Below are 19,840 nucleotides of genomic sequence, written 5' to 3'. Positions count from 1 at the left end.
TCTCTTTAGTGGCTCTCTGAATTACCTCCTGAAAGAAGCTTCCTTGAATGGACGGAGGATGACAGGAGTGGGGTGGTATGAGTCGGGGGGGGGGGTGGCTGGTGTTGGTCATTGTCTTGCTCTATATGTGGTGACAAGTCTTCTATACCGCACAGGACCGGGATGGTACGGTCCCATACCGCAACACCAGGCTCTTGCGTTAGTCACGCCTCAGACCCTGTCATCTCAGGTCCACCCCTTTGCTCTGTGAAGGACCCTTATACAGTGGGGTAGAGGGTAGGGTGCATGTGGTAGAGGGTAGAGCCAGAAAGAGAGGGGTGAGAGGGGCTCAATAGGCACTGAGACAAAGCAAAGAGGCCTATAGTTAATGAAACCCGGTGCAGTTAAGCTGCTCTTTATGTACAGCCATTGTCTTTCATGCCATTTTCAAGCTCTTTCATGTCCATCTTTGCCCTTTGTCTAACACACTCATTGGGGCTTTTAGATTTTCTTAGCCTTTTCTTAGAATTGTAGTAATCACTCAGTGGGGTATGTTTTGTGCTTTTGTGTTGTGTGTATCAGATTAAAGGTCCAATGCAGCCGTTTTCTCTCAATATCAAATCATTTCTGGGTAACAATTAAGTACCTTACTGAGATGGTTTTTCAATTAAAATTGTCAAAAATAAACGAAAATAGCTTCTTAGCAAAGAACATTTTCTCAGGCAATAATTTTGCTAGGACTGTCTGGGAGTGGTCTAAGTTGGGAGTGGAAAATTGAAAACTAGCTGTTATTGTCAGAGAGGTTTGGAACTCTCTTTCTTATTGGTCTATTAACTGATTTCACAATGGAAATGCCAAAGCTCCATTCCACCAAAACAGGCCGATTTTTTTTTCTTCAAACATCTCTTGCACTAAAAGGGTATCATTATAATATTCACAATTTCACAGTATTAGTCCAACTTCATAGTGTGGAAATATATATAAATACACAGAAAAATCATGTTTTTGACTGCGCTGGGCCTTAAATATAAGCACTTTATTAGGCCCCCTATAAAAGTCTGAGAAAGCAGGAATTGATGGATTGGTGTTGGCTATACGTAACTTTTATTGAATAACATGCATCTGAATTAACTCAGTGCTCTGTGAAGAGAACTGAATATCGAGAATTCTATTTACCATGCATGATAAACCCTTTAATAAACACCCCAGCAGGGTAGGCTTATCATAGTCTATGACAACTGATCTCAGACCAGCATCTGAAGCAGAGATTAATCCACAGGTAGAACCTGATCTGTTGTCTGGCTGTCCAAGCAGCTGTACAATGCTTCCTTTGGCTGAGCTGGATAGTCTTAACAAAGAAAGGTAAATGTGTTTCTGAGATGGAGGGATTTCCAGAAAGCTTCCTTTGCCTGCAGGGCAGGGGTCAGTGTGTGATGATTAAGGAGGAGAGGAAATTTGGGGAGAGTGCAATCCCTTACTTCTCCCCCTATCTTCTGCTTTTTGTCATGGGCTGGCGAGAGTACTAGTGTAGAGGGGTGATAAGTGTGGAGTGAGTTAGGGATGGTAGTATGCAAGACCACATGGTAATAGTATAGGCTATGCGGGGATGTATGTTGCACCTTTATGGTCTGTTCTGTGTAAGACAGGTTCACACTAAATAATGTAAGGTTGCATGTTGTGGTTCTCAGTTATCAACACAACCATGGGAAGAAGCTGAGCTCTCAAATACCTCATAGCTGCTGGAAATGTCAGGATAGAAACAGCACCTGAACACACCAGTCATCGCTGTTGCAAGAAATCCTTGTATCTCCAAAAATGTAACTTGCCGTATATTGGACATAGGATAATGAAACTTCAGGAATATTTTGAATACATTTTCTTGGTCCTACAGTCATGACGTTTTCAGACTACATAAAAGGGATTTACTGCTTTCAATGAATGTAAAAAAGGCTTTCTTCCGGCAGTGACATATTGTATCTTTGATACCAGCTGAAACAAGCCAAGGTTCAGGAAGCGAGGAGGGAGCAGCCAGTCACAGAGGGATTAAAGAGTAAAGCCCTCAAACATTATACACTTCAGCAAGTGTCACGAGTTTCACTGAGTTACCCAAACAAAGAGTCAGCACAGCAGACTGCTGGGTTTTACAAGAACAGAGAGAGCTGCTCACTCCCTCAGAGGAACTGGCTGTCTGTGTAAGGTGCATTTGGAAAGTATTCAGACCCCTTGACTTTTTCCACATTTTGTTATGTTACAGCCTTATTCTAAAATTGATTAAATTATTTTTGGTTCTCATCAATCTACAGACAATACCCCATAATGACAAAGCGAAAACAGGTTTTTAGAAATGTTTGCACATATATTAAAAATAAAAAACAGAAATACCTTATTTACATAAGTATTCAGACCCTTTGCTATGAGACTCGAAATTGAGCTCAGGTGCATCCTGTTTTCATTGATCATCCTTGAGATGTTTCTACAACTTGATTGGAGTCCAATTCAATTAACTGGACATGATTTGGAAAGGCACACACCCGTCTATATACGGTCCCACCGTTTACAGTGCATGCCAGAGCAAAAACCAAGCCATGAGGTCGAAGGAATTGTCCTTAGAGCTCTGAGACAGGATTGTGTCGAGGCAAAAATCTGTGGAAGGGTACCAAAAATTGTCTGCAGCATTAAAGGTCCCCAAGAACACAGTGGCCTCCATCGCTCTTCAATGGAAGAAGATTGGAACCACCAAGACTCTTCCTAGAGCTGGCCGCCCAGCCAAACTGAGCAATCAGGGGAGAAGGGCCTTGGTCAGGGATGTAACCAAGAACCCGATGGTCACTCTGACAGAGCTTGAGTTCCTCTGTCACCACAGAGTGATGACAGAGGTGATGACAGAGGTGATGGGAGAACCTTCCAGAAGAACAACCATCTCTGCAGCACTCCACCAATCAGGATTTTTTACGGTAGAGTGGCCAGACGGAAGCTACTCCTCAGTAAAAGTCACACGACAGCCCACTTGTAGTTTGCCAAAAGGCACCTAAAGGAGTCTAAGACCATGAGAAACAAGATTCTCTGATCTGATGTAACCAAGATTGCTCCAGAGCGCTCAGGACCTCAGACTGGGGCGAAGGTTCACCTTCCAACAGGACAACGACCCTAAGCACACAGCCAAGACAACGCAGGAGTGGCTTCTGGACAAGTCTCTGAATGCCCTTGAGTGGCCCAGCCAGAACCCAGACTTGAACCCGAAAAAAGCTGTGCAGCGACGCTCCCCATCCAACCTGACAGAGCTTGAGAGGATCTGCAGAGAAGAATTTGAGAAATTCCAGTGTGCCAAGCTTGTAGCGTCATACCCAAGAAGACTCAAGGCTGTAATTGCTGCCAAAGGTGCTTCAACAAAGTACTGAGTAAAGGGTCTGAATACTTATGTAAATGTATTTTTTTATTTTTAGTACATTTGAAAAAAATTCCAAAAACCTGTTTTTGCTTTGTCATTATGGGGTATTGTGTGTAGATTGAGGACAAAAAATCAATTTTAACCATTTTAGAATAAGGCTGTAACGTAACAAAAATTCAAGGGGTCTGAATACTTTCCAAATACACTGGATACATCAGTCAGTTATGTGTTGTGTGGTCTACTCTGTCTACTCTGTATCAGTGGTCCCCTTTGGGTTACAGCCGTTAGCGCTCTGCCTCAACAAGGTAATGGGGTGAAACACAGATGGGACGCTGCAATGTTTGTTTGTTATGTGTGAGTGTTTGTGTGTTTCTCTCTCTCTCTTTCTCTCTCTCTCTGGATTTGGTGTGTGTGTTGAGTGTTCACAGTCGCCAGTGAGTGTGGAGAGTTGAAGAACCCCCTCTGGGTGTGTCATGAAGGAGGGCCACAGGTCTTTCAATGTGTCCAGGCATGCTGAACAGAAGACAAAGAGCCAGGGGAGGACCCTCTTAACCCGGCCTGTCAGCAGGCTTCATGCCCCCAGCCCAGCAGGAGCAGAGGCTTTCCTTTGTACCAGACCAGACTGTGTCACTCACTGGCGCTACCAATATGCTGCTAAATGCCTATGTAGCATGTTTGTGTGTTTGTATGTAAGAGAGAGAGTGTTTCTCTAGGTGTGTGTTTGCTGTTGTCGTTCTCTCATATTTCCTTTTCCTCTTTTTTTCTCTAGCACTGAGAACGTTTTCTGTAAAGTTCAACAGGAACCTCTCTCCTTATCCAATGCCAACCACATCCTGAATATATCATGACATGACATGCAGCTTGCCAGCTTCTTACTTACAACTGTTCTACTGTTGATGCTGCAATGTACTCATTGATATTTGTGTCTGGTAAAGATGTTTTGAACCGTCTGCAAGTCTAAGTAGAATTGTGGGACTCCCTCACTTGAGTGCAACAACACAGTCTTTGTTTCTGTGCCTGGAAAGAGGCTGTGTCGCTGTCCAAATGTCTCTCCCTCTCCCAAACAAACTCATCCTTAAAACCAGCAGCCATGCCCTGCAGAAACGACAGTCAATTAAGTGTCTTGGGTTAAAATAAAATACTTCACACTACCACAAGTACATTTTGGGGTCAGAAATGGGGAGGACAGATCATGACTTTGAAGTTGAAATCAAATTCATGTTTTTGTGAACTACCACCTTTATCCGGAAATGGATAAATATCGACCTTTTTTATATTTATAATAAGGACGATTCCCATGCTCTGTTAGCTTTGAGATGGTATTTGTCATATGGGTGTTCACTGTATGGTTGTTAATTGTGTTGTTGTCAGATTCTCCATTCACAGAGATGGGTGGGTGCTCCTCATGTAAATTGTGTTGAATTGATTTTATGGAATACTAAATGCTGCAGAAATGAATTAGCTCTGATTTATTGGCGGGCTGCCTCGGGGGGAGAAACAGAGAAAGTGTCGCAGAATGTGTGTGTGCGTGGGAAAGTAAGAGGAATGTGGTTTTTGGATTCATGTATGAACACACATGTATGAACAAATCACATGTGAAAAATGTCATGTGGAAATATATATATATATATATATATATATATATATATATATATATATAGTCAGGTGTGGTTTTCGGACACATTTGGGAAATTTCACATGGATTTTTCAAATGTACATTTTTCATATATGAACAAATCATATCACAATTTAGCTGTAAAGATAAGTGCATAAAAATGACAAAAAGTTAACATGCGTTAACTGACTAACACTGACACCCCTAATTTAAATCATATTTTTGTAGAAAAGTATCTATTTACATTAATTCCAAAATCAAACACATTCACACATTTTCAAATACATAAAAATTCATTTTAGGCCTGTGTATTAAATGTGACAAAAACCTATGGACAGCTAACAATAACAGAAGCTAAAAACAGCTAGCTAGGATGAAATGGAAGGCTAGCTATTGACTGTCCTTATGCTAGCTAGCAGTTATCAATTAGCATGCAACCATTGAATACACATTTCATATAAAGTAACCTTCTAAAATACACATAACTAGTGTGGTTCATATGTACACATGTAAATACACTCAATATGAGTACTCATTTGAAAAAATATAACCATTTAAAAGACAAAACATTTATAACGGGCAGCAGGTAGCCTAGCTGTTAGAATGTTGGGCTAGTAACCGAAAGGCTGTGACCCTACTCTCAGGGGGTGTGTGTCTCTTTGTTAACAACTGGTGCACAATCTCTAATATTAAGGAAGTCTCAAGGTTCTGCTCGCCTGATTTATAATACCTCATGATAAGCTGTCAGGGGCACGACAACGCCTCTTCCCCCTCAGGAGGCTGAAAAGATTTGTCATGGGTCCTCAGATCCTCAAAAACTTATACAGCTGCAGCATTGAGAGCATCTTGACTGGCTGCATCACTGCTTGTTATGGCAACTGTTTGGCCTCAGACTGCAAGGCGCTACAGGTGGTAGTGCGTACAGTTTAGTACATCACTGGGGCCGAGCTCCCTGCCATCCAGGACCTCTATACCAGGCGGTGTCAGAGGAAGGCCCAAAAGTTGTCAAAGACTCCAGCTACCCAAGTCATAGACTGTTTTCTCTGCTACCACACGGCAAGCGGCACCGATGCACCAGGTCTGGAACCAACAGGAACCCGAACAGCTTCTACCCCCAAGTTATAAGACTGCTAAATAGTTAGTTAAGTAGTGAACCAATAGCTACCCGGAATATCTGTATTGAGTCTTTTTGCACTAGTCTCTTTTGACTCATCACATACTCTGCTTACTGTTTATTATCTATACCGTTACCTAGTCACTTTATCCCTACCTATATAAACATATCTACCTCAACTATCTGGTACCCCTGCACATCGACTCGGTACTGGTAACCCATGTATATTGCCAAGTTATCATTACTCATTGTGTATTTATTCCTTGTGTAATTATTTTTCTATTTATTTCTCATGTTACTATTTTTCCATTTTTCTTCTATTCTCAAAATGTTCTGCATTTTGGGGGAGGGCCCGTAAGTAAGCATTTCTCTGTTAGTCTACACCTGTTGTTTACAAAGCATGTGACAAATACAATTTAATTTAATTTGATTGACTCGTATTCAAACGTGAGCTAGCTAGCTACTTAGCTTGGCTACACTCATGTAAATTGGAAAATCTCAGTCGTTTTTCACTTGGTCTAAACAATTCAATTACACACAAAAATATAAACGCAACATGTAGAGTGTTAGTCCTTTGTTTCATAAGCTGAGATTCCCAGAAATTGTCCATTCGCACCATTTGTGGGGAAAAACTCATTCTGATTGGCTGAGCCTGGCTCCCCAGTGGGTGGGACTGGCTGCCAAGTGGGTGGGCCTATGCCCTCCAAGATCCACCCATGGCTGCACCCCTGCCCAATCATGTGAAATCCATAGATTAGAGCCTAATGAATTTATTTAAATTGACCGATTTTCCTTATTTGAACTGTAACTCAGTAAAACTTTTGAAATTGTTGCATGTTGTGTTTATATTTCTGTATTCATCTAAATTACCATAAAACTCATCACAGTTTAGTTAACATGTTATCTCTACATTTTGAAAATGTAACCATGTGTACCAACCAGAAAACAGCATAGAAAATAAGGAGACACAGAGCACTAGCTTCTCTGTTCTTTTCACTGGGCTTCTTCCAACGGTCATGGACCAATGTACGAAGAAGACATTATTTGTAGCCTTTTCCTGCAGTCAAATCCCCCTCTAGTGGTCTCATGGGTGGAATATTATTAATATTTTCATAATTTCATAATTAACAAACATATTTTTTTGAAGCGGTGAAAATCCAGTGTTTGTTATATTTCAGTCTTCTATGTTGTATATAAAGTGTAATATTGGAATGAAAACTCAAAATGTAATACATTTAAACTCTATATCTGACATGGTACAGGTGTCTTCTTTTTTTAAGTCCATAACCATGTGTGAGGTGTATACCTTTGTTTCAAAGTAGATTTGTTTAAGATTACCAAAAAACATTCTGTGTGACTCTGATTTAGCATTTGAACTATTATATTCAGGTAGACTAAGTAACATTTTTATAGAATGACATTACAGAATGAGCAATTCCACATGTGGAAACATTGCTACTGCAACATGCTAATCCCACCTTTTTTACATCAGGAGAACATCACTGTCACCACATGTGAACTTGCAATTCCACATATAGGGTTTTCTTATTAAACTGTAAATGTGATTTTCACATGTTCATGTTTTTCAAATTTGAACTTGCAATTCCACATTTTAAAGTGAGATTTATACATGTGGAGTTGTTAATGTTTTTCTAATGTGAAGTTGCAAAGTTTTCTTACATGATGTGAAACTGTAAATAACATTTTTTACATGTGAGGTGAAAACATGTTATTTTCCTCACATGTGAAAAGGTGGTTTTAACATGTGAACTCTCAATTTATTTCACATGTGAAATTTCAGCTCAAAATGTAAAAACAGACACTTCACATGTCCTGATTTCTCCTAACACTATTTTCACATGAAACTTCAAATGTTCCTTTTTTTTTTTTTTTTGAGGGGTAGCACAGCTCTGCTTGTATATCTAGTTAGAGCTGGAATTTGCCTAGTCACAGGGTCAGGAAAATCTCCCGTCCCTATTCTAAAGCAGTGCTAGTTGCATTGGTGATCTACTTAGTGGTTTCTCTTTTGGTGTAGGCCAGCAGATCAGCAGATGTTTAGGAACTCTGAGGAGCTGACTGGAAAGGCAGGACATGTGTTCAAGGACTCTTCCCATCAGCCACCAGTGTTTGTTTGAGCAGAGGCTGGAGGCTCGCTGCCTGGCACTCCTGATATGTCCTGATGTCTCCCAGCTGTTTGGGCCCTGCCTGTATCTCTGCATCCCAAATGGCACCCTATCCCCTATGTAGTGCATTACTTTTGTCCAGGGTCAATAAGGCTCTGGTCAGAAGAAGTGCACTACATAGGGAATAGGGTGCCATTTGGGATGTACTGTCTGTGTCTGCAGCGAGCTCATCCCTTCCTCCCTCCACAATACATAGAATGTGTTTCCCTTGGATTCTCACTCCACTATCAACTCTGGGAGTTTGCTGACTGGTGGAACTTGAAACTGAGAAGTGGGGCAGTTTTTCTGCCTTTGTTATGTTCCCTGGAAGTCTTCGTTAACACGCTGACTGTGATTATCTACCTGGGTCATATTCATTAAGATGGGAATCAACAACAGGAGTTTCTGGTAAAGGCTGAGTGCTCTCAAGCTCACCCCTCTCCTTACTGTCTGCCTACTGTGTTCCTGTGAGGCTTCCTGCAGCTCAACTCAGACACAGATAGCAATGGGGGGAAAAACCTGTACAGTTACACATCAGGATATTATTTTTGACGATATATCATATCGTTTTGACAATAACGCATTATTATATTTTGTACCTGCACCAAAACTCCAGTATTTTTCCTTCATAGCTTGTTCTCCATCTTATTTTCCTTCATAGCTTGCTCTCCATCTTATTTTTAAATAAGGAGACCATTTTTTTTATGAACTTTTATTTCCATGATTGATCAAAACTAATTTTCTCATGGCTCTCTTGTCCCTCTGCAGCAGACATATAGTGAGCAATATGTTTGGAACATCAAATCACAGTACAATCACAGTATTGAATTGCAATACATACTTTATAGAATGGTGATAATCGCGATATATATTGTATCCTGATAATATTATATCGTGAGGTCCCTAGCAATTCCCAGCCCTAGTCATAGAGCCTTGTTTTCAGGCTTTGTACTGTAACGATAGCTCAAATCAAATCAAATTGTATTTGTCACATGCCTCGTAAACCACATGTGTAGACTAACAGTGAAATGCTTACTTACGGATCCTTTAACAACAATGCAATTAAATATAAATAATGACACAAGGAATAAATACACAGTGAATAACGAATAAAAAGAACGAGTAAAAAAGAGCATGGCTATATACAGGGAGTACCAGTACCGAGTCGATGTGCAGGGGTACGAGGTTATTGAGGTCGCTATGTACATATAGGTAGGGATAAAGTGACTCGGCAACAGGATTGATAATAAACAGTAGCAGCAGCGTATGTGGTGTGTGTGTGTGTGTGTGTGTGTGTGTGTGTGTGTGTGTGTGTGTGTGTGTGTGTGTGTGTGTGTGTGTGTTGGGGTGTCAGTGTAAGTATGTGTGCCTGTGTAGCAGGGGTTTCCGTTATGAACATTTGGCGCCAGACAACGTGACTGACAAGATTTGAATTTTTTAATTTACCAGACATTTGAGAAATTTACTGGACATTCATATGCATTGGGTGCAAAACACATAAGGGCGTCCACCCAGGGGGCTCAAAATCACATTTAGATTATTGTAATTCACCTTAACATAATAGACATTTGCGTTTTATTGAAAAGCAAAACATTGCCCTTTGCGTCTTCATCCCTGCTATAAAAAAAAAATATATATATATATATATATATTTTTTTTTATAGCAGGGATATATATATATATACACACACACATAGCCTTGAAGAACAAGTCGCCTACACAGTAATAAAAGACAACTTCAAAAACATCAGGGCAGGCCGGTCATTGCTAGAAGGGATGCAGCTTTTGTCACATTAACATCAGATTTGACTTTTAGTAAGAGGTTAAGGATAATATATGCAGCAGGTGTGGATAATTACGTAGCATGTTAGGAGAATTAGGTTAAGGTTAGGAAAAGGGTTAGGTCTAGCTAAAATGCTAAACAAAATTCACTTTTGACGATAATTTGACAAAAGCTGAACTCCTTCTAGCCATGACTTGCCTAGTTAAATAAAGGTTAAATAAAACATGTCAAATAAATGACCTGGACGGCTGCCCCATTCCCCATTCACGCTGCGATTCAGCACCGCAGTAGTGGAAAGAGGACACTGTCTTGGCGGTCACAAAATGAATACATTCTAAAACTGATGTTGTACAATCAAATTCGATATTTAAATAAACGAAATTCGTTAAGGCTGGTTCATTGAAAGAAAGCTTATTTTTACAAAGCTCCTGTGAAACGAGTCACCCGCCATACATTTATGAAAGCACTTGTTTTCAAAGCTCAAGTGATATCTCACTCTTTTTACGGTACTACTGGATGATGTTAATACATTATGTTTATTGTCATTTGAACTATCGTGGGGTTGTGACCCGTGTCATGTGTGATATGCGTGACTTATTGATAACAACTCTGTTTCCTACTATAGGCAGTTGGCTGCCTAGTGATTGCAACATTGTAAATAGTTGACAGCGATGTTTCGTTTCCAAATGCGACTAAATAAGCTCAACTGAAATGCACCAATTGTGCATGATACACATCATTACTCTGCTCTAGTCTATCAATCCACTCCAAATCTGTATACTATACATGACACAGGGGCTGCATATGTTAATCTTGCCTAGGGCGGCAGCAGAACTGCTAGGACAGCGCCTGAAAAACACAATAATTTGCCTCTAATTTACTTGCGTTTGCGGCGGACCTTCACCTGCTCAAAGTGAACCGCTGCTGTTGCTTAGTCAAAACTGTCCAACTCCTTGGAGCAGCTTGCGATGCGCATCAGCTTTGTTACTTTGTCCTCAAGAAGGCACGATCTTGAGGCCGTTACTCTGTTTTGGAGAAAGACTTCCCTCTCGGCGGCCACACTGGAAACGGCGATAATCAACACAATCTTCGGGCAATTTTGTCCAGTCGGGGTACACTTAGCTGAAGTCCTTTATGAGGACCCCACGTCATTTGCGTGAGTAAAAATAAAAACACACACACCCGCCACAAATTTCCAAGCAGCTTGAGGATTTATAGGCATATGAAGTATAGTTGCCTATTAAGTTGGGACACAGACTGGTTTTCCACCAATGAATAAGTGCTTCCGCCCGGAGAAATTGGCCGGCAACAATATTGTATTTATCTACTTTTGATAAAAAAATTGTTCAAAAGCCTGCATTTACTGGCTAACGGAAACTCTGGTGTGTCGGTAGAGTCCAGTGTGTGTGCATAGAGTCAGTGCAGGAGAGTTAGTGCAAAAAAGTGTATGTGTGTGTTGGGGTGTGTGTGTGTGTGTTGGGGTGTAAGTATGTTTGAGTGTGTGGGTAAAGTCCAGTGTGTGTCCATAGAAAGTTAAGTGTTTGTGTGTGTGTGTGTGCGCGCGCGCATGCATACGTGCGTGTATGTGTGTGCGTGTGTGACTGGTAGCTGGTGGCGACTGGCAGGCTGCTCCGCCCAGGTAACTGAAGACTCTCAGTGAGGCCTGTGTTAGTTAATTCGCTGGAATGCCCCGCGGCGTGTCTGAGAGTTAATTGTTTTTCTCTTGATAGAACCTTCGTTCCAGTTGGCACCCTATTCCCTATATAGTGCACTACTTTAGTGCTCTGGTCCAACATAGTGCACTATATAGGGAATAGGGTGCCATTTGGCACTTAGCCTTTGTACAGTCTAAAACAAACAAACCAACACCCCTATAGATCGTGAGCTATAGTTTGTGGTGGAGTGCGCTCAGTGCAGACACGTTTCATAATAAATTGTCTGGTCTGTGTGAGAAATCTTGGTTGTGAAAACCTTGGTTGTTTATCCTAGTAGCTAGTGGCTTTATTTGCCTCAGGTAATTGATGTTGTCAGTCTTGGGCGTGTACTGTTGAATATGTGACCGACCACCTCTTTTTATTCTTATGTTGCCTAATTTGAAATATTGTTTTTTACATTGGATAAAAGTAAAGAGGGTATATCATACACTGCAGTTGAGGAACCATGGGGAAGTAATTCTGCTTTGAAAGTTGATAAACTTTCAAAGAAATGGCCCTTGAATATTTTTGGTACACCTACTGGAGAGCTCTTCTTTGTCTTCACCCATCCAGCATTGCTCACCCCCTAAGCTTTAGCCCCACACATCTCTTTAAGGATTCACATGTGAGGCGATGTGCTAAACAGAGTGAGTAAGGTAGTGTAGTTCACATGTTCATGAAATACAATAGATGGCTGTAATCATCCCCAGACACACCTGGCTAACTTGATGGGTCATGTAATCATCTGGTAAATTGGAGTCTTTTGTTTAGACAAGCTAGCTAAACAATGAACCATAATCCCAACAGAAATGGATTGTCATAGCTAGTCACCATGCATGCAATGCTGTAGTATGAGTCTGCAGGTAGCTGAAGACAACCAACTAGGTTCAATGTCAGATAGATAGCTAACATTAGGCTATAACAAGCAATGAAAATGAATTGCTGAGATACCAATAACATTACTACACAGATCAATATACATTACGTTAGCTAGCAAGCCAGCCAGCTAACGTAGGCTAGCTGCTAACAGTACATGCAATGAAAACAACTTTCTGACAAATTTGGAAATGTACAGTACCAGTCGGAAGTTCGGACACACCTACTTACTCATTCCAGGGTTTTATCTTTATTTTTTACTATTTTCTACATTGTAGAATACTAGTGAAAACATCAAAACTATGAAATAACACATATGGAATCACGTAGTAACCAAAAAAGTGTTAAACAAATCAAAATATATTTTATATTTGAGATTCTTCAAAGTAGCCACCCTTTGCCTTGATGAAGCTTTGCACACTCTTGGCCTTCTCTCAACCAGATGTTGGCCCGAAGGGTGTTTAGCATCCCCAGTGGCTCTTCAAGCACTGAGAGGATATTCTCCGCTGCTGGCCTGCTCTCCAGGCACCATCACAAGAGCCTGAAGCCACAGACTCTGGCCAAACTCATGTTTCTAAAAATGAATTCAAAGGCACTGTAGATGGAGCCTAATAAGGCATTTCTCGTTTAATTTCTATTTAATTCTAAGTAAGTCACAGCCTACAGTTGAAGTCAGAAGTTTACATACACTTAGGTTTGAGTGATTAAAACTCGTTTTTCAACCACTCCACAAATTTCTTGTGAACAAACTATAGTTTTGGCAAGTCGGTTAGGACATCTACTTTGTGCATGACACAACTAATTTTTCCAACAATTGTTTAAAGACAGATTATTTCACTTATAATTCACTGTATCACAATTCCAGTGGGTCAGAAGTTTACATACACTAAGTTGAATGTGCCTTTAAACAGATTGGAAAATTCCAGAAAATGATGTCATGGCTTTAGAACCTTCTGATAGGATAACTGACAGCATTTGAGTCAATTGGAGGTGTACCTGTGGATGTATTTCAAGGCCTAACTTCAAACTCAGTGGTCTTTGCTTGACATCATGGGAAAATCAAAAGAAATCAGCCAAGACCTCAGAAGAAAATTGTAGACCTCCACAAGTCTGGTTCATCCTTGGGAACAATTTCCAAACACCTGAATGTACCACGTTCATCTGTACAAACAATAGTACGCAAGTACAAACACCATGGAACCACACAGCCATCATACCGCTTAGGAAGGAGACGCCTTCTGTCTCCTAGAGAGGAACGTACAGTAGAAGTGCAAATCATTCCCAGAACAACAGCAAAGGACCGTGTGAAGACGCTGGAGGAAACATGTAGAAAAGTGTCTATATCCACAGTAAAACGAATCCTATGTCGACATAACCTGAAAGGCCGCTCAGCAAGCAAGAAGCCACTGCTCCAAAACCGCCATAAAAAAGTCAGACTACAGTTTGCAACTGCACATGGGGACAAAGATCGTACTTTTTGGAGAAATGTATTTTGTTCTGATGAAACAAAAATAGAACTGTTTGGCCATAATGACCATCATTATGTTTGGAGGAAAAAGGGGGAGTCTTGCAAGCCGAAGAACACCATCCCAACTGTGAAGCACAGGGGCATCATGTTGTGGGGGTGCTTTGCTGCAGGAGGGCCTGGTGTACTTTACAGAATAGATGGCATCATGAGGCATGAACATTTTGTGGATATATTGAAGCAACATCTCAAGACATCAGAAGTTAAAGCTTGGTCGCAAATGGGTCTTCCAAATGGACAATGACCGCAAGCAAACTTCCAAAGCTATGGCAAAATGGCTTAAGGAAAACAAAGTCAAGGTATTGGAGTGGCCATCACAAAGCCCTGACCTCCAATCCTATAGAAAAGTTGTGGGCAGAACTGAAAAAGCGTGTGCGAGCAAGGAGGCATACAAAGCTGACTCAGTTACGCCAGCTCTGTCAGGAGGAATGGGCCAAAATTCACCCAACTTATTGTGGGAAGCTTGTGGAAGGCTACCCAAAACGTTTGAACCAAGTTAAACAATTTAAAGGCAATGCTACCAAATACTAACTGAGTGTATTTAAGCATCTGACCCACTGGGAATGTGATGAAAGAAATAAAAGCTGAAAGAAATAATTCTCTCTACTATAATTCTGACATTTCACATTCTTAAAACAAAGTGGTGATCCTTACTGACCTAAAACATTGAATATTTACTAGGATTAAATGTCAGGAATTGTGAAAAACTGAGTTTAAATGTATTTGGCTAAGGTGTATGCATATTGATTTAACACAACAAAATGTTGTTTAAATGCTGAGCTCTTAATGTTCTTGCCAGTGTAATGTGTCGCACTCACAAATGCTTCACAATTTATTTATTTTTGGTCTATAGCCTTGAAATAATTGAAATAATTTAACCAAAATAATCAATTTGTGTTCCTTCTTTGGCTCCCTGTCTGGCTCCTGACATATTTAGAGTGTTTATATGCTGCTTTATACGACATGTAGCCTATTTCAAATTATGAGTGCATCTTACAGTCACCTTTCCCTGTTGTTTATTAAATCATTTTCATTTAAATCATATGATTTAGTTTCAATACTTCAAAACCAAATGGTAGGTCTAGTTAGTCACAAAAAAAGGAGCTGTTGGAAAGGACGTGGAGTGCCGGAGCTGTGTGCATGAGCGATGAGCGAGATTTCCGACCGTTCAACTAGGTGCACATACTTTGACCTGTAAACATGGATGAACACTTCATGGCATACTGGATCCCCTTTGACTAAGTAAGACGTCCTGTGTCATTTCCGTTGTTTGTACAGCTTGCTTGTCCCTTTGTGTCAAGTCACTCCAGTTCACACTGATTGCGTGCAATGCCATAAGAATTATCACATCTTTATCCCTCTCTGTCAATCAAATGTCAGAATTTCCTCCATCTCCTTCTCATACTCTGCTTCCACCGGGCATTCCACTGATTTCAAAACTGGGTCAACTTCTTCCGTGACAACAAACGCTGTTGCTCGCCGTTTCTTCCCCATCACTGTAATCAGAAGACTCTACAATCTCTGATTCAATGAAAATGTTTTTTCTTAAGTCAGGGATTTTTATTTATTGTATTTTATTTAACCTTTATTTACCTAGGCAAGTCAGTTAAGAACAAATTCTTATTTACAATGACGGCCTACCAAAAGGCAAAAGGCCTCCTGCGGGGACGGGGGCCTGGGATAAAAAATAAATACAATATAAATATATGACAAAACACACATCACAACAAGAAAGACAACACAACACTACATAGAGACCTAAGACAACAACATTGCAAGGCACCAACACATGACAACACAGCATGGTAGCAACACAACATGGTACAAACATTATTAGGCACAGACAACAGCGCAAAGGGCAAGAAGGTAGAGACAACAATACATCACACAAAGCAGCCACAACTGTCCAGTTTGAGTGTTTGTTGCAGCTCGTTCCAGTCGCTAGCTGCAGCGAACTGAAAAGAGGAGTGACCCAGGGATGTGTGTGCTTTGGGGATCTTTAACAGAATGTGACTGGCAGAACAGGTGTTGTATGTGGAGGATGAGGGCTGCAGTAGATATCTCAGATAGGGGGGAGTGAGGCCTAAGAGGGTTTTATAAATAAGCATCAACCAGTGGGTTTTGCGACTGGTATACAGCGATGCTTAGTTTACAGGGGAGTATAGAGTGCAGTGATGTGTCCTATAAGATTTCCTCATTGTCTGATTCATTTTCAGAGTCAGAAAGAGTAAGCATGGCATGATTGTCCTCTAGAAAGTAGTCCCTCACAACTTTTTCCCACTGACCTGACCTTTGCTAAATTAAAGGCAGCAATGTTGTTGAGAGCATTAGCAACACTTTTGCAGTTCTCCATGGCTACTATATCTTTAAAAAAATCCACGGTAGCAAGGATTATCTACACATACTGAGCATCTCATGTTATAGACAGAAGCATTCTACATGGCAGACCAATCCGAACTCATCTCTTGGCATGTCCAGTCCATTCATTATCTCAGCCAATCATGTCTAGCATGTCTTTTTCCGAGTCTAAACAAACTAGGCTTGTAATTTTAACAATTTTATTTGTATTTACAGATGGCATACAAGCTTGTTATTGAGGCACATGTTCCAGAAGGCAGCTCTGCCAAAAACTGCATTTTGATAAAAATATGTTCAAATGCCTCTCCTGTTAAGTAGTGACGAGCGACAAAAGGCTAGCTTCCTGAAACAGGTCACATATTAGAAGAAAGCTGTTCAAGTGCAGTGTATTTTCTAAGCACTATAAATCATGGGGATGTCAAAGGAGTAGCCCTGTGTGCTAGGCCTTCAAATGCATAGAATGTTGGTGCATTCTGTACATTCCGAGTCCATTCATTATGTTATTTCGAAAGTGCACTAGTTTTGACCCGAGCCCTATAGTGCACAATGTCGGGAATCGGGTGCCATTTGGCATACACACTTTGTATCAGTTCTGTTGTTTTAATGTCCCTCTGGTCTTGTGTCTATTTCAAGTTGTTTTGAAGTGTGTTCTCAGGTGGTGGTGAGCCAACAATACTCCTAATTGACTCTCATTAACTGTCTTTTATCTACCGGACCCCACATTACACTAATTGTGACAGAGTAAATTAATCCTGGCAGATGAATTAGGAATTCATTATTCATGCCATTACACACCAGTAATTGATGCACCCTCCTCCAATGAAGGGATCACGAAAGGTTGCAGACGTGACGTCACTCAACCATTTTATTTTATTTTATTTATTTCACTTTTATTTAACCAGGTAGGCAAGTTGAGAACAAGTTCTCATTTACAACTGTGACCTGGCCAAGATAAAGCAAAGCAGTTCGACAAATACAACAACACAGAGTTACACATGGAGTAAAACAAACATACAGTCAATGATACAGTAGAAAAATAAGTCTATATACAATGTGAGCAAATGAGGTGAGATAAGGGAGGTAAAGGCAAAAAAGGCCATGGTGGCAAAGTAAATACAATATAGCAAGTAAAACACTGGAATGCTAGATTTGTAGTGGAAGAAAGTGCAACGTAGAAATAGAAATAATGGGGTGCAAAGGAGCAAAATAAATAAATAAATAATTAAATACTGTAGTGGAAGAGGTAGTTGTTTAGGCTAAATTATAGATGGGCTATGTACAGGTGCAGTGATCGGTGAGCTGCTCTGACAGCTGGTGCTTAAAGCTAGTGAGATAGATAAGTGTTTCCAGTTTCAGAGATTTTTGTAGTTCGTTCCAGTCATTGGCAGCAGAACCAGAACCATCAGGAATGTAACGGTATAACTTCCGTCCTTCTCCTCGCCCCAACCTGGGCTTGAACCAGGGACCCTCTGCACACATCAACAACTAACACCCATGAAGCATCGTTACCCATCGCATCGTTACCCATCGCGTTGTTCCCCTAGCAAGGGGAACAACTACTTCAGGTCTCAGAGCAAGTGACGTCACCGGATTGAAACGCTATTAGCGCGCACCACCAGTTAACTAACTAGCCATTTCACATCGGTTACACCCCCCCCCCCTTTTTGACCTCCTCCTTTTCCGCAGCAACCAGTGATCCGGGTCAACAGCATCAATTTAACAGTTTAGCTTCCATCAGAACCATCAGAACTGACTGGTCTGTGGGCGGTGAGGGGAAGGAAGCATCTAAGTGGTGGCTGGTGGGTGGAGATATCGGAGGGCAGGCTCATTGTAATGGCTGAAATGGAACGGCATCAAAAACATCAGACGTGGTTTCCTTGTTTTTGATGGCATTCCATTCAATCTTCAATCCATTCCAGCCATTATTATTAGCCATCCTCCCTCCCTTATCCACACCAGCGTGCTCTGATCTGTCCCTCTAGGTAAGTCAGCCATAAATGTCACCCATCAGATGAGCTGACCTGGTTGTTTCCTGTTATTGGTCCCTATGGGGACAGAGGAGGACTCGTCTCTCAAATCATCCACTTCCTGCTGAGCCTAGGGGGTTATGGGTGTCTGGGGGAGAGGATCCAGATATTGATGAAGTGTCAGCCTAACTCTCTCTCTCCCTCTTCTCTCCCTTCTGATAGCACAGATGGGTAAAGTAGCCAAGGTGCCAAAGCAATGTGCATTATCATGGCTCTGGAGTTGTGAGCTGCCAACAAAACTTCATCTCAACTACTTTATAAAACATGCAATAAATAAAAGCTAGTGGGGGGATTTAATCCGAGGTCTGTCAGTCTATCAATTTCTTCTTTGTTTTGTTTTTTTGGGCCCGATCTTTGGAGATCTGCCGATAAGCCTATCGGAGGCAGCGGTCAAACATCAAGCATTTGATCCAAAGAGCTGTCTGCTCCTTGATGTATGTTCTACATGTCTTTTTTATTGATGTTGACTGAAAACAATCGACAAACTGACAAGGTGAGAAGAGGAGACAGAACAACAACTCATTATTTGGCATTCTTTTTTGCCTTTCCCAAGTCAGTGCTGTGTTTTGCATATAAAAGTGTTTGCTTTCTAAGCAAATTAGCGATTCTCTTTGATATTGACAAAAAAAGACCCACTGTGGAAGCTATTTCCCTTTTTCTGTACCCCCAAAAATACCTGTATGTGGAGAAGTGATTTTGCTCAATGAGTTGTATGGGAGATGAGCCCAAACTAGAGCCTGGAGAGAAATACAGAGCCACGTGCTGAGGTAAAAACTGGTTTATTGTCTGCACATTATCTCTGTTAGTAATTATGATTCGACAAACTGAATGGATGAACACACAGAGGTCGGCCACTCGGATGTCATTGACTGACTGTGTGTGGGTGTGCAAGTATGTGCATGCATTTCTGTGTGAGTGTGTACATTTGTGGCCTGGCTGCAACGAATCGGTCTTATGAGTAAGAAGTTTAGAAAACAACCAAAGATTTCAAGACTGATAGTTGTAAAAGTAGTAACCTACAATAATGAAAAACAGATAAAAAAATACTTTATCTAGTCCTTGACCTATATCCTAATCTGATTTTGGTACAGGTCATGTTGTTCTTCACATTACTGTGTCTGGTAAACACACACTATATCAAATACAATTTGTCACATGCACAGGATACAGGAGGTGTAAACAGTACAGTGAAATGGTTACTTGCATAGTAGCAATATGAAAAATAGAAAGTGTCCAGTGTTTATAATTATTACGACGCGCTTACCCAACACTCTTGTCTAAATTGATGGGTTGTGTGAAGGAAATTCTATAACCACCCC

The 19,840-nt window shown here is 40.9% G+C and overlaps 1 protein-coding gene across 2 annotated transcripts in view; it reads left to right on the top strand.

The window, feature by feature from the left end:
• Positions 1–19,840, top strand: part of LOC115154454 (plexin domain-containing protein 2) — a 168,601-nt gene that overhangs the window by 5,753 nt on the left and 143,008 nt on the right. The window contains exon 1 of one of the 2 annotated variants that reach the window (XM_029700704.1): positions 11,038–11,197. The exons of the other annotated variant lie outside the window; for it this stretch is intronic. Within the exon in view, the coding sequence (XP_029556564.1) occupies positions 11,176–11,197 (22 nt within the window). The 5' untranslated portion in view covers positions 11,038–11,175. Of the gene's footprint in view, positions 1–11,037; positions 11,198–19,840 lie in introns of those variants that run through there. 2 annotated transcript variants of the gene reach the window in all.

Source organism: Salmo trutta, chromosome 2, assembly GCF_901001165.1.
Source record: "Salmo trutta chromosome 2, fSalTru1.1, whole genome shotgun sequence".
Lineage (NCBI taxonomy): Eukaryota > Metazoa > Chordata > Actinopteri > Salmoniformes > Salmonidae > Salmo > Salmo trutta.
This window is presented reverse-complemented; position numbering and strand designations above follow the sequence as displayed.